The sequence below is a fragment of the Thalassophryne amazonica genome, chromosome 18, assembly GCF_902500255.1.
Source record: "Thalassophryne amazonica chromosome 18, fThaAma1.1, whole genome shotgun sequence".
Lineage (NCBI taxonomy): Eukaryota > Metazoa > Chordata > Actinopteri > Batrachoidiformes > Batrachoididae > Thalassophryne > Thalassophryne amazonica.
Genome location: NC_047120.1, coordinates 68873323 through 68886707, shown reverse-complemented (window position 1 = coordinate 68886707; position 13385 = coordinate 68873323). Strand labels below are relative to the sequence as shown.

The 13385-nt window shown below is 42.5% G+C and overlaps 1 protein-coding gene across 1 annotated transcript in view; it reads right to left on the bottom strand.

The window, feature by feature from the left end:
• Positions 1–13385, bottom strand: part of dnah9 (dynein, axonemal, heavy chain 9) — a 396633-nt gene that overhangs the window by 220865 nt on the left and 162383 nt on the right. Inside the window, exon 35 of the mRNA XM_034193818.1 lies at positions 9406–9563. Coding sequence (XP_034049709.1) covers positions 9406–9563 — 158 coding nt within the window. The remainder of the gene's footprint in view (positions 1–9405; positions 9564–13385) is intronic.

The window sequence follows — 13385 nt, the reverse complement described above, 5'->3', positions numbered from 1 at the left end:
ACCATTTCTCATTCGCCTGCAGAGGATAGAGTGGTTTCTCCTGAAAGCAGCTCTCTTCTGTTTCCAGAGGGTAGAACTATACATCTGTTAGAAAACTTTTAACAGGTAGGTGCTCAAAAATGTTTGCCACTGGTCACCTTTGTTTACTACATTATCGGTCTAAAAGTTATTGGACAAAAATTTATCGGAAGATAATTAGTCCGATAATGGTTTTTAAAGTTATCTAAAAAGATAATGTGATAATGAAAACATTATCTTTGATAATTATCTGTTATCGGATTATTGGAACTGTGACCACCACTGAAATTAAACATTCTTAGACAAAACAGTAATAATACCACACAATTTTGCACTCACAGGTTAGGATACTGTGCCCTCCAAAAGTATGGAACACTCTGGAATTTCACAATTTGTTTATGCCATTTTAAATACAAGAAATACAAGAAATACAAAAAATAAAGAATTAAAATTTATAAAATTATCTTCCTCAAACTCAAATTGAAAGCAAATCTCTAAAACTTGATAAAACCTGTAAATAATAATCAGTTTTATTGCCAGTTTTCTTTAGACAAGTCAGGATGGAAACATGAACATTTCCAAGTCACTGAATATGTCTTGGACTTTATTTACATCAATTATGAAGAAATACAAAAGTTTCTTTCACCAAAACATCAAATCTAGTCTTTCATCTCAAATGAACTTTCTGTCAAATTGTAGCTGATCTTTCAGGTCTTCTTTTTAAGAAAATCCTCCTCTACACCACTTCATCAGGAAGCTGGATATTACACTCAACAAAAATATAAACGCAACACTTTTGGTTTTGCTCCCATTTTGTATGAGATGAACTCAAAGATCTAAAACTTTTTCCACATACACAATATCACCATTTCCCTCAAATATTGTTCACAAACCAGTCTAAATCTGTGATAGTGAGCACTTCTCCTTTGCTGAGATAATCCATCCCACCTCACAGGTGTGCCATATCAAGGTGCAGTTTTGTTTTATTGGGGGGGGGATACCAGTCAGTATCTGGTGTGACCACCATTTGCCTCATGCAGTGCAACACATCTCCTTCACATAGAGTTGATCAGGTTGTCAATTGTGGCCTGTGGAATGTTGGTCCACTCCTCTTCAATGGCTGTGTGAAGTTGCTGGATATTGGCAGGAACTGGTACACGCTGTCGTATACGCCGGTCCAGAGCATCCCAAACATGCTCAATGGGTGACATGTCCGGTGAGTATGCCGGCCATGCAAGAACTGGGACATTTTCAGCTTCCAAGAATTGTGTACAGATCCTTGCAACATGGGGCCGTGCATTATCCTGCTGCAACATGAGGTGATGTTCTTGGATGTATGGCACAACAATGGGCCTCAGGATCTCGTCACGGTATCTCTGTGCATTCAAAATGCCATCAATAAAATGCACCTGTGTTCTTCGTCCGTAACAGACGCCTGCCCATATCATAACCCCACCGCCACCATGGGCCACTCGATCCACAACATTGACATCAGAAAACCGCTTACCCACACGACGCCACACACGCTGTCTGCCATCTGCCCTGAACAGTGTGAACCGGGATTCATCTGTGAAGAGAACACCTCTCCAACGTGCCAAACGCCAGCAAATGTGAGCATTTGCCCACTCAAGTCGGTTACGACGACGAACTGGAGTCAGGTCGAGACCCCGATGAGGACGACGAGCATGCAGATGAGCTTCCCTGAGATGGTTTCTGACAGTTTGTGCAGAAATTCTTTGGTTATGCAAACCGATTGTTTCAGCAGCTGTCCGAGTGGCTGGTCTCAGACGATCTTGGAGGTGAACATGCTGGATGTGGAGGTCCTGGGCTGGTGTGGTTACACGTGGTCTGCGGTTGTGAGGCTGGTTGGATGTACTGCCAAATTCTCTGAAACGCCTTTGGAGACGGCTTATGGTAGAGAAATGAACATTCAATACACGAGCAACAGCTCTGGTTGACATTCCTGCTGTCAGTATGCCAATTGCACGCTCCCTCAAATCTTGCGACATCTGTGGCATTGTGCTGTGTGATAAAACTGCACCTTTCAGAGTGGCCTTTTATTGTGGACAGTCTAAGGCACACCTGTGCACTAATCATGGTGTCTAATCAGCATCTTGATATGGCACACCTGTGAGGTGGGATGGATTATCTCAGCAAAGGTGAAGTGCTCACTATCACAGATTTAGACTGGTTTGTGAACAATATTTGAGGGAAATGGTGATATTGTGTATGTGGAAAAAGTTTTAGATCTTTGAGTTCATCTCATACAAAATGGGAGCAAAACCAAAAGTGTTGCGTTTATATTTTTGTTGAGTGTATATTTTTAATTAATTTATATCAAGTTGTAGAGATTTGCTTTCAGTTTGAGTTAAGGAAGATAATTTTAGAAAAAAAAATGTATTTGAAATGGAATAAGCTAATTAAAATGTGTGAAATACCAAGTGTTCCAATACAATTGAGGTCAACTGAGAAACAGTAAGGAGCAACATCTTACATCTCATATATAGTGCAGCACATATGAAAATATTTAGAGTGGAATCCTGCAAATGGTAATACAAGCATCACATTTAGCACAAATAATCAGTAGACATGAAGTCTTTTGAAAAAACTGACTGGCCACTTGAATTTTCAATAGGCAGCCAGGTAGGGGTCAATTGAAGAATTACACAGGGGTCAAAAATCAGGGGTGGGCAACTTGTTCCAGAAAAGCCAAGAGGGTGCAGGTTTTCTTTGCAGCCACTGACTCCACCAGGTGATTTCACTGATTAATATCACTTTGAGCAGATGGAATCAGTTAATCAGTGAAATCACCTGGTGGAGTCAGTGGCTGCAAAGAAAACCTGCACCCTCTTGGCCCTTTCTGGAACAAGTTGCCTACCCCTGGTCTAAATTAAAAGATGCTCCAATCATAGAAAACTACACCACATGATTTGCCTGATCATAATGATTCCAAAAAAGGTGTAGTTTGGACAATCTGTGACTGAATGTTATACAGTTATGAGGTAAAAGCAGTAAGAATGGTGACAAAGGTCAGTTTCAGTGTGTACACTGAAACTTAATTTTGCTCCAGCTGTATTTGTGCTGAATTTGATGCTTGTATCACCATTTGAAGCATGTGTATATAACACAACCTGAATTAAAGGAGAAATGCTGCTTTTAACAACCTGGACCTCATTTCTGGCATAAAATACAGTTGTTTACTCACCAATATAAGTTTGGTGTGATTAGAAGTCCATAGTTCAAATGACGTGTTCAGTTCAAATCTGAAGCAAACATTTTTCTTCTTCTACTAAGGTGGATTAGAACTTTTTGTGGTACACATCACTAACTACTGGACGGGAGGAACCTAGCAGTCAATGTGACTCACTGATTTGAAAATGCAGCTCTTTCAACCAGACGTGTGGTGCCATGACATGTCAATCATCTGTGTCCAATCAGATTTCAGGGGAGTCCAGTGAAACCCCCGGCCTCCGCTCTAGCTCCACCCATCAAAGGAAGTGTTTGACATTTGCTGTTTCACTCTGACTGATAAATTGCCACTTCCTGTTTGAGTGTGAGCCTGTCACTTCCTGTTTAGGACGCTCTGTAGCATGAGTGAGCTTCGCGACACTTCGCTCATATTTCAAAGTGCAGTGCCTTTAATGCCATAGGTATTAAAGGCACTGCGCTGCGGTGGTTTGAATCATATTTGTCTAATAGATTACAATTTGTTCATGTAAATGGGGAATCTTCTTCACAGACTAAAGTTAATTATGGAGTTCCACAAGGTTCTGTGCTAGGACCAATTTTATTCACTTTATACATGCTTCCCTTAGGCAGTATTATTAGACGGTATTGCTTAAATTTTCATTGTTACGCAGATGATACCCAGCTTTATCTATCCATGAAGCCAGAGGACACACACCAATTAGCTAAACTGCAGGATTGTCTTACAGACATAAAGACATGGATGACCTCTAATTTCCTGCTTTTAAACTCAGATAAAACTGAAGTTATTGTACTTGGCCCCACAAATCTTAGAAACATGGTGTCTAACCAGATCCTTACTCTGGATGGCATTACCCTGACCTCTAGTAATACTGTGAGAAATCTTGGAGTCATTTTTGATCAGGATATGTCATTCAAAGCGCATATTAAACAAATATGTAGGACTGCTTTTTTGCATTTACGCAATATCTCTAAAATCAGAAAGGTCTTGTCTCAGAGTGATGCTGAAAAACTAATTCATGCATTTATTTCCTCTAGGCTGGACTATTGTAATTCATTATTATCAGGTTGTCCTAAAAGTTCCCTAAAAAGCCTTCAGTTAATTCAAAATGCTGCAGCTAGAGTACTGACAGGGACTAGAAGGAGAGAGCATATCTCACCCATATTGGCCTCTCTTCATTGGCTTCCTGTTAATTCTAGAATAGAATTTAAAATTCTTCTTCTTACTTATAAGGTTTTGAATAATCAGGTCCCATCTTATCTTAGGGACCTCGTAGTACCATATCACCCCAATAGAGCGCTTCGCTCTCAGACTGCAGGCTTACTTGTAGTTCCTAGAACTAAGAGTAGAGTAGAATGGGAGGCAGAGCCTTCAGCTTTCAGGCTCCTCTCCTGTGGAACCAGCTCCCAATTCAGATCAGGGAGACAGACACCCTCTCTACTTTTAAGATTAGGCTTAAAACTTTCCTTTTTGCTAAAGCTTATAGTTAGGGCTGGATCAGGTGACCCTGAACCATCCCTTAGTTATGCTGCTATAGACGTAGACTGCTGGGGGGTTCCCATGATGCACTGTTTCTTTCTCTTTTTGCTCTGTATGCACCACTCTGCATTTAATCATTAGTGATCGATCTCTGCTCCCCTCCACAGCATGTCTTTTTCCTGGTTCTCTCCCTCAGCCCCAACCAGTCCCAGCAGAAGACTGCCCCTCCCTGAGCCTGGTTCTGCTGGAGGTTTCTTCCTGTTAAAAGGGAGTTTTTCCTTCCCACTGTAGCCAAGTGCTTGCTCACAGGGGGTCGTTTTGACCGTTGGGGTTTTACATAATTATTGTATGGCCTTGCCTTACAATATAAAGCGCCTTGGGGCAACTGTTTGTTGTGATTTGGCGCTATATAAAAAAATTGATTGATTGATTGATATTAACTTACTCATTTTTTTGAGACTGTGAAAAATGATGCTACAAGAAAAAGGAGTAAAATAAGTACATAAGCATATATTTTCCGTTCTGGCGCGTTCCACTCCTTTTCAAGTTTGAAACAGAAGGTGGCTACAAAAAAGCTGATTAACTGCATAAAGTTTCTAGATCTAGCACTGACGGCATGTTATGGCATGTTGATTAATCACAACCACATAAACAATACTGGTGTTTGTGAGTTCACAGCTATCATGACTGACAGCTGCTGTAAGGGTCAATCAAATCCCACCCTTTGATGCCTCCATGCAATATGAATTATCCTTCATTCGGCAAGAGGCCCATATGTGGACTATATGTGAATATGTGAAAAAGATGGGCAGACAGACACGAGTGCTCTCGTGTCTGTCTGCCCATCTTTTTTGAGCTCAAGCTCAGCAACCACTCAATGTTTTTCCTTTGTATTTCTACTATGCTACTTTTAAGCACTGGCCTGATAACTTTTATATCACAATTTGATTAAAAAATAGATCAATTAATGACACACTATTAATTTTATAGACAAAAAGAAGAAAAAAATTCTTAAACTGTTTGCACTGTGACATAAAATGCATACTGTAACCATTGTGTTTATGGGCAAACTGCCCATTTATAATGATACAAAAATTAAATTTCATAAATCTAATTTTGCTGAAGACATTTTTGCCCCCTTATTATTTGTAAGAAGACCATGACATTAACTTAGAGGTGGTTTAAGGTGCCCAGTAGGAGATATGAATGAATTCTGAAGCAATATGATGAAAAGAAAGTTTGTTTGTAAGATTACTTTTTTAACACTGAAAAATAAAAGTGGCCAAAGCCACTCTTGCGCCTCTGCTCACCATTAGTCCTTAATGTAATGGTACCAGTTTGGATAACTAAAGCGGCTACATTTTTAATGATATTAGCTATTATATAGCTGTAGTTTTTTGCATGTAACTAATTTAATTAAGTCAGATTGAGGCCAAGCATGAGGCCAATGTGAGACTGATGATGCAGTGAATCACTGCTAAAAGAATCAGCGTCAAACAAAACTGATGTTCGGATTAATCATTACACCATCAATTTAAACATTTGGTGAGACATAAAGAAGGAGTCAGTGTTATTGTCATTTTGTGTCGATGAAATAAAAAAGAACATGAAGGTTTTGCTTCTTTTTTTTTGCTTCTAATTTATGATACTAATTTGTTTAGTCTTCATACTTCTGTTGCAGCAGATACACAAACAGGATCACACAAAAGTTCCTGATTTATTTCCTGAGTTGTTTGGAAAACAGCCATATGTTGTGTGGTTTATTGTTAGCTTTAATGGTTAGCTCAACATCTGGCCGAGTGACAGTAGCTGAAAACTACCCATCAAGCTCCACTGACGTCAGTATGCAACACAAAGATCAAACTACATTGGTGCCTTGGTCTAACTCAGGGATGTTTAGGCCTGTTCCCATTAGAGGAACTCGTGGGTCATTTTGAGATATCCAACACATTTCCACAGGCCTCCAACACAGGGCCCACCCCTGACTTTGATGAGGTTAAAATAAATTCCTTCTGATATTTTGTGAAAGCGAGCATAAGAAATGAAAAAGAATGGATAGCAGAGGCTACAAATGGATCAAACAGGTGTTACTGATGCTGTTGGTTTTCTTCTCGGCAGATGAGGTCCACAGAAGATTAAAGTCCTAGAGGACAAATGAGGAAAATGGTCTGTCAACACACCACCTAGATATTTGTAGAATTAAAGACACCATGAAATTGTGCCGTGAGCAATTAACAACATGACGCGGGACTGCAAGCGTCTGAAGGAACACCACAACAAACCGTTGAAGAGCGCCAGGACAAAGGACTCGCTTTTTTGTTCAACCATAGAAGTTGTTGTGGAGGACACACTAGCAAGACGTCTAGAATCAGGGAAACAGTTAATGAACTGCAGATATTTAAAGAGTTTAGCAGGGTGGCCAAGTGGTTAATGCGCTTGGTTTCAGTGCAGAAGGTTCTGGGTTCAAATCCCACCCCTGCCACATTTCTCCATGTAATGTGGAGTTGCGTCAGGAAGGGCATCCGGTGTAAAACCTGTGCCAATTCAACATCCAGATCCACCTTGGATTTGTTGTGGTGACCCCGAGTGCAAAAACAAGGGAGCAGCCGAAGGGACTTACTTACAGATATTTAAAGAGTTTGTATTACTTAGCACTATATAACTCAGTATCAGTTCATTTCATTTATGCAGTGCCAAATCAGAACTTAAGTGACCCAAAGGCGCTCATGTCAGCAAGCTAGTGGGGCGTCAAATTAAAAACCACAAGTTACTCCTACTTATGTCTTCTTACTTTAAGATTAGGCTTAAAACTTTCCTTTTTGCTAAAGCTTATAGTTAGGGCTGGATCAGGTGACCCTGAACCATCCCTTAGTTATGCTGCTATAGACGTAGACTGCTGGGGGGTTCCCATGATGCACTGTTTCTTTCTCTTTTTGCTCTGTATGCACCACTCTGCATTTAACCATTAGTGATCGATCTCTGCTCCCCTCCACAGCATGTCTTTTGCCTGGTTCTCTCCCTCAGCCCCAACCAGTCCCAGCAGAAGACTGCCCCTCCCTGAGCCTGGTTCTGCTGGAGGTTTCTTCCTGTTAAAAGGGAGTTTTTCCTTCCCACTGTAGCCAAGTGCTTGCTCACAGGGGGTCGTTTTGACCGTTGGGGTTTTACATCATTATTGTATGGCCTTGCCTTACAATATAAAGCGCCTTGGGGCAACTGTTTGTTGTGATTTGGCGCTATATAAAAAAAATTGATTGATTGATTGATTACTAGCATGCTAACAGTGCATGCTAGTGGTAGGAAGAAAACAAAACTTTTATGCTGCCTCGCATCTAATGTTAAATCTAACATTACTGTTAGCTTGAAAGTTTAAAGTAGACCTGCACTGAAATAAATGCAGTCAGATCTTTGGACCAAAAAATGACTTATTTACACATAAGATCCTTCTGAATGTAGTAAAGTAAATCTGCAAGCCCAGATCTGTTATTCAACGGAGAAATCTTCATTAAAAATGAGAAATTTACAGCTAAAATTTAGCCCTCCGCAAAACTGTCATCACATCCGGGACGCTGCCGAGACGTCAGGGAGAAGACCCTATCCCAGCATGCATTGCGCGCGCCAACTGTAATTTGTGGATTTACGTCAGTTTGCATCTGCACCTTTTTCTTGTCTTATACGGAAGGATCTACTTTTTTAAAACTTCATATTGTCTTGCGGTACGCTTGGTGAGTACACATTTCTTTTATTTGTGCTTGAAAATTATTTTTGGGGACTTTTTCATACGCCCGTTTGATTGAGTCATGTCGCATTGAAAATCTACTGTCTTTCGTCTCCGGTGTTACCATCACGGGGTACAGAGGCGAGACCCGCAAAGGATCCAAGTCATTAAAAAGATATAAACCTCTCTCAGCGGCCACGGAGCTCTGCGGCTCCAATTACCGAGACGTGCGGCGCTGCGGATTTTGCCGCAAGAAGTCTGTCCTTGCGAGCAACAGGTGTCACCGGCCGCTTCGCATTAAAACAGCGAGCGTAGTCTCTGGACTTGTGCCAAGTTGGCTGCACCTCCATTCAGTAGACAGAGCCGTGTCTGCGGCTGCACAGCAGACACAGGGGTGTGAGTGGCCTGCGGTGGCATTTAACGAGCGTATGCACTCGGTAAGCGCATCAGAGGCAGTGAGAGCGAGTCGTTGGGGAAGAACGGCGCCCGCTGTCGATGCCGCCGCTGATCTGAGCATGCAGAAATGTATCTCACATTCATTGCAGCTTACTTTTGGATGTTGAAACTAGGATGTGTATAACAGTAACATTACTGACAGATAAAATCAATTTCAGTGCGGGATCGGACTGAAGGCGCGAGCACGTCGTCTTGTCCCCGACGTCATGGAAATGATCCGGATGTATAAACTGTTTTCACAGAGGGCTAAATTTTAGCTGCAAATTTGTCATTTTTAAACGTAGATTTCTCCGCTGAATTACAAATTTGGGCTTACAGATTTACTTTACTGCATTCACAAGGGTCTTATAAATACATATCAGCTATTTCTTTCTGAAATCTGACCACATTTATTTCAATGCAGGTCTACTTTAATGGATCTAATGTTAACCGTTTTGACCGTTATTTCACCAAAATAGAGACACAACAGTTAAGAAGGCATCTGGGAAGTAGGTCAAGTTCTTGTGGTGGAACCATGGCTTATATTTACCTGAACAGTGCCTTGAGGTTCTCCGGAAGCTCTGTCCGTCCAGCATAACCTGGATTCATTGTGATGAAAATGCCAACTGAGGGACAAAGTTTGACCTCCTCACCCATGAAGTTAAACTTCTGCTTCTTGTCTCGGATGGCGTCTTGTATACTCTTGACCTGAACATGCAGAGGACACAAAAAAACAACAACAAACACAGGATACACGCAGGGGATGGCAATAAATTTATGTATTTCAGTGTCAATAAATAAAAATTACTCAACTCATACAAGCCTGTGAATGTTCTCCATTCTCATTAGCATATCATGAATAACACTAAACACACACTAAAGTCAATTTGTAATAGCCTATCAAATTGTTACACAGAATGCACATGTCCCACCCACAAGGACACAATTTCATCAACAACATGAGAACGTTATCCGCCAGGGTTTGCTGGATGGATGAACTGCCAAAGCTCCACCAGTCTACATGATGACTGAATAAGATATTAGAAATGAAGTTTTCTGAGTGTCTCGGCCTAAACTCCGAATCCGAGCCTGTAAGAGGCTTTGTGAATTTAACATTTGTGCAGTAAAATAGCATAGTGAGTTGACAGCTGGAAAGAGTGGCAACTGCCGATCACTCAATCATGCTAATGCAACAGGGAAGACAAACAAACCAAAACAACAGTGCAGCGTGGATTCAGTGAACAAAGGAGAGTTTTCAAGCTCCTTCTCTTTTTGTGACAGCAGAACAGCACTGTTGTGCAACTGCAATCAACAGAATTAAATGCCAAAAAACAAACCGAAAACTGTTCTGAAAACACGATCCAATGATCACTTTTCCAAAATGAATTCATTTTCATTAAAAATAACACCCCATTTATTATCTTGTTTTAGTTTTATGATTGTCATCATTGTTTGTTTGTGCATCTGTTCACCTACAATTACGCAACTGTACAAAATGTCTGGAATTTGAAACATGCTCGGAGGAATATCATTTTTGTCAGTTGTAACCGCGACCATGTTCTTTTGGTCATTACCCAAAGCACAGAGCTGAGGATAGGAGCGTAAATGGAGGTCTCGCCTTCTGGCTCAGCTCTTTCTTCACTATAAAGGTCCGGTGCTGCGTCTGCAGGACCTCAGACGCAGCACCGATCAGTCTGTCGATCTCACACTTCATCTTACCAACAAACGGTCACGTGTAAACAGAAAACCTTGGAGGGAACATATGTCATTCGAGTGAGAAGGAAAGGGTTTTTTGGGGGGTGGAGGGGGAGGGGAGGTCAAGGTAGCAGCAACACAGCAGCAGCTACAGATTGCAGCTTCATTGTATTCACAGTCCAGAGCTGTGCCGGCTGCAGAACGTCCTCCATTTATCTCCATGTTGTTACATTTGGCAACCTTCTGTTTGTCTTTGGTTTACTGAATGCGGGGTCGGCCCCGCCACCTGTGCAACGGTAACTGCTTCCACTTAAAGAGGATGGATTATGTGAGAGCGTTGTCGTCGACTGCTATGGTGAGAGATGACCAAGCACTGGCTACAGTGAAGTGGGCTGCTGCCATCACAGCAGGAGGCTGACGTTCAGCTGTTTCACTTCTCCACATATAAACCCCCATGATTTATTATTCATTACAGTGAGCAATACCTCGACATTCCTCTGAGGGCTGCAGACTTTCATGGCTGGCAGGGACAACTGCTCGACTTTCATTGATGAGGAAATGAAGGGCAAAGCATTGATTACATCATTACGTCATGCAATGAAAAATGATCCATCACCTTCATGAAGTGCTTGTGAGAAGCTTTATCTCCATCATCACAATCAAAATTCTCGCCAGCTGTGTATTTTTGGCTATGGCTGTATTGTATGTGTATGAATCTGATCTGTCTGGAGCAGCAACCAAGCAGTAAGCTTCGATGTGTCCCAAATGAAGTGTACCCCAAAATTAAAAAAGCTTCAGTTCCTTGACTGGCCACTTGAGGCTGGCTCGAAAAGTGAGCAAGTTCCCACAAGAACCCATGTTAAAATGCCCAAAACAGAAAAAGCTACTGTGGTTAGAGGTCCAGATGGGACCAGACCGGTTCTGGCGATGGACTCAAATGCTGGGAGCAAGGATGAGACAGGAGTGAACAAAAAGAGATTTATTTACAATAATGGATTAATAAAGAATTTAATCATGCTGAAGCTGGAGCTGGTGCCTGCAGAGTCGAGACAGGGCCTGCTTGAAGTGGTGGAAAGCCAGGAGCTGCAGTGCGCATGGAGCCAGGCTTGAGAGTTAGTGAGTGGGAATGAAACCCAAGATTGTGGTACAGAAACCGGAGCCAGGTGGGGCGCTCAGAGCCGAGGAGGGAAGAACGTTCTGAGAAACGAGGAGAACAAAAGTGACTCAGTGATCACAGCAGACTCTGGACGGCCCAGGGGCACCAGGATGAGTGGCATGGAAGTCGTGGATGAGACTGGGATCCAACACAAAGTGGGAGGGAATCCACGACCGCTCCTCGGGATCATAACCCTCCCAATCGGCCAGGTACTGAATACCATGATCAAGGCAGTAAAAGTCCAGAAGCTGCCACATGGTAAATACCGGGCCACCATTCACACACCGAGTGGGCAGTGGGAGAACAGCCGCAGGGCATAAAACACTAGAACGGACGGGTTTGAGATGACTGACATGGAAAGTGGGATGAACGTGCATGGACCTGGGGTGACAGAGACAAACAGAAACTGGGTTAATAACTTTGGACACCAGAAAGGGACCAGTGAACCTGGGAGTCAATTTCTTGGCCTGTCCTCTAAGCATAAGGTGGAGATCAGTGGTGGCCTTGTAGGAAAATGAGGAGTGTAACAAAGCTCTTCTGGCCTGCTCCCAGCTTTGTTGGCAACGGATGATGAGGCTGAGAGCTGAGGGAATAGAAGAGTGGAGATTAACAGACAGAAAAACAGAGGGCTGATGACTGTACACTACACGGAAAGGAGAGAAGCCAGAGGACGCTGAGGGTAAACTATTGTTCAATCCAGGAGAGTTGTGCTGACCATGATGCCTGGTGTTGGGAGGCGAGAACCCGGAGACCCTTCTCTTGTTCTTGGTTTAAACATCCTGTCTGCCCATTGGCCTATGGATGGTAGCCCAAGGTTAAACTTGACGTGACCACGAGGAAATGGCAGAACTCCCTCCAAAAATTCAACACAAATTGAGGTCCCCGTTCAGACACAATATCCTGCAGTAACCCGAGCAATTTAAAAATGTGTGCTAATGAAACTTCAGCTGTTTTTCTGCCCACAGAAGGTGTGGTAAAGGAAGGAAATGCACCATTTTACACAGAGGATCTACAACAGTCAAGACCACACCTTGTCCCTTAGAGAGCGGAAAACAGGTTATAAAGTTCAAAGAGATGTAAGACCATGGCCAAGTGGGAACAGCTAGCGGAAACAAGGTACCCGCAGGTGGACGGTTTATGCATAGCACAAACGTGACAGGCGTGCACATATTCTGTAACATCTTTATGTATCTTTGGCCACTAGAATCTTTGCTGTACAACAGATAAGGTTTTGTTCATTTCTGGGTGACAAAACAACTGGCTCTCATGGCACCAGCGGATCACGTCCCCTCTGAGGGATTCTGGGATGAAAATTCTGCCCTGCGTACAACCAGCGGGAACTGGCTCATTACCTAAAGCCGATTTAACTGTAGACTCGATATCCCATGTTAATGTGGATACGAAGCAGGACACGGGCAAGATGGTTCCTGTATCTGCAGGCATGTCTACCGGTTCCCCCTGATGGGATAATGCATCCGGTGTACTTTTTTTTGTGCCCGGTCAGTAGGACAGTGTGAAATTGAAGCGGCTGAAGAAAATGGCCCATCTGGCCTGGTGTGAATTCAAATGTTTGGCAGTGCGTAGGTACTCCAGATTTTTGCGATCACTATAGACTATGAACAGAATTTGTGCCCCCTCTAACCAATGCTACCACTCCTCCAAGGCCACTTTAACTGCCA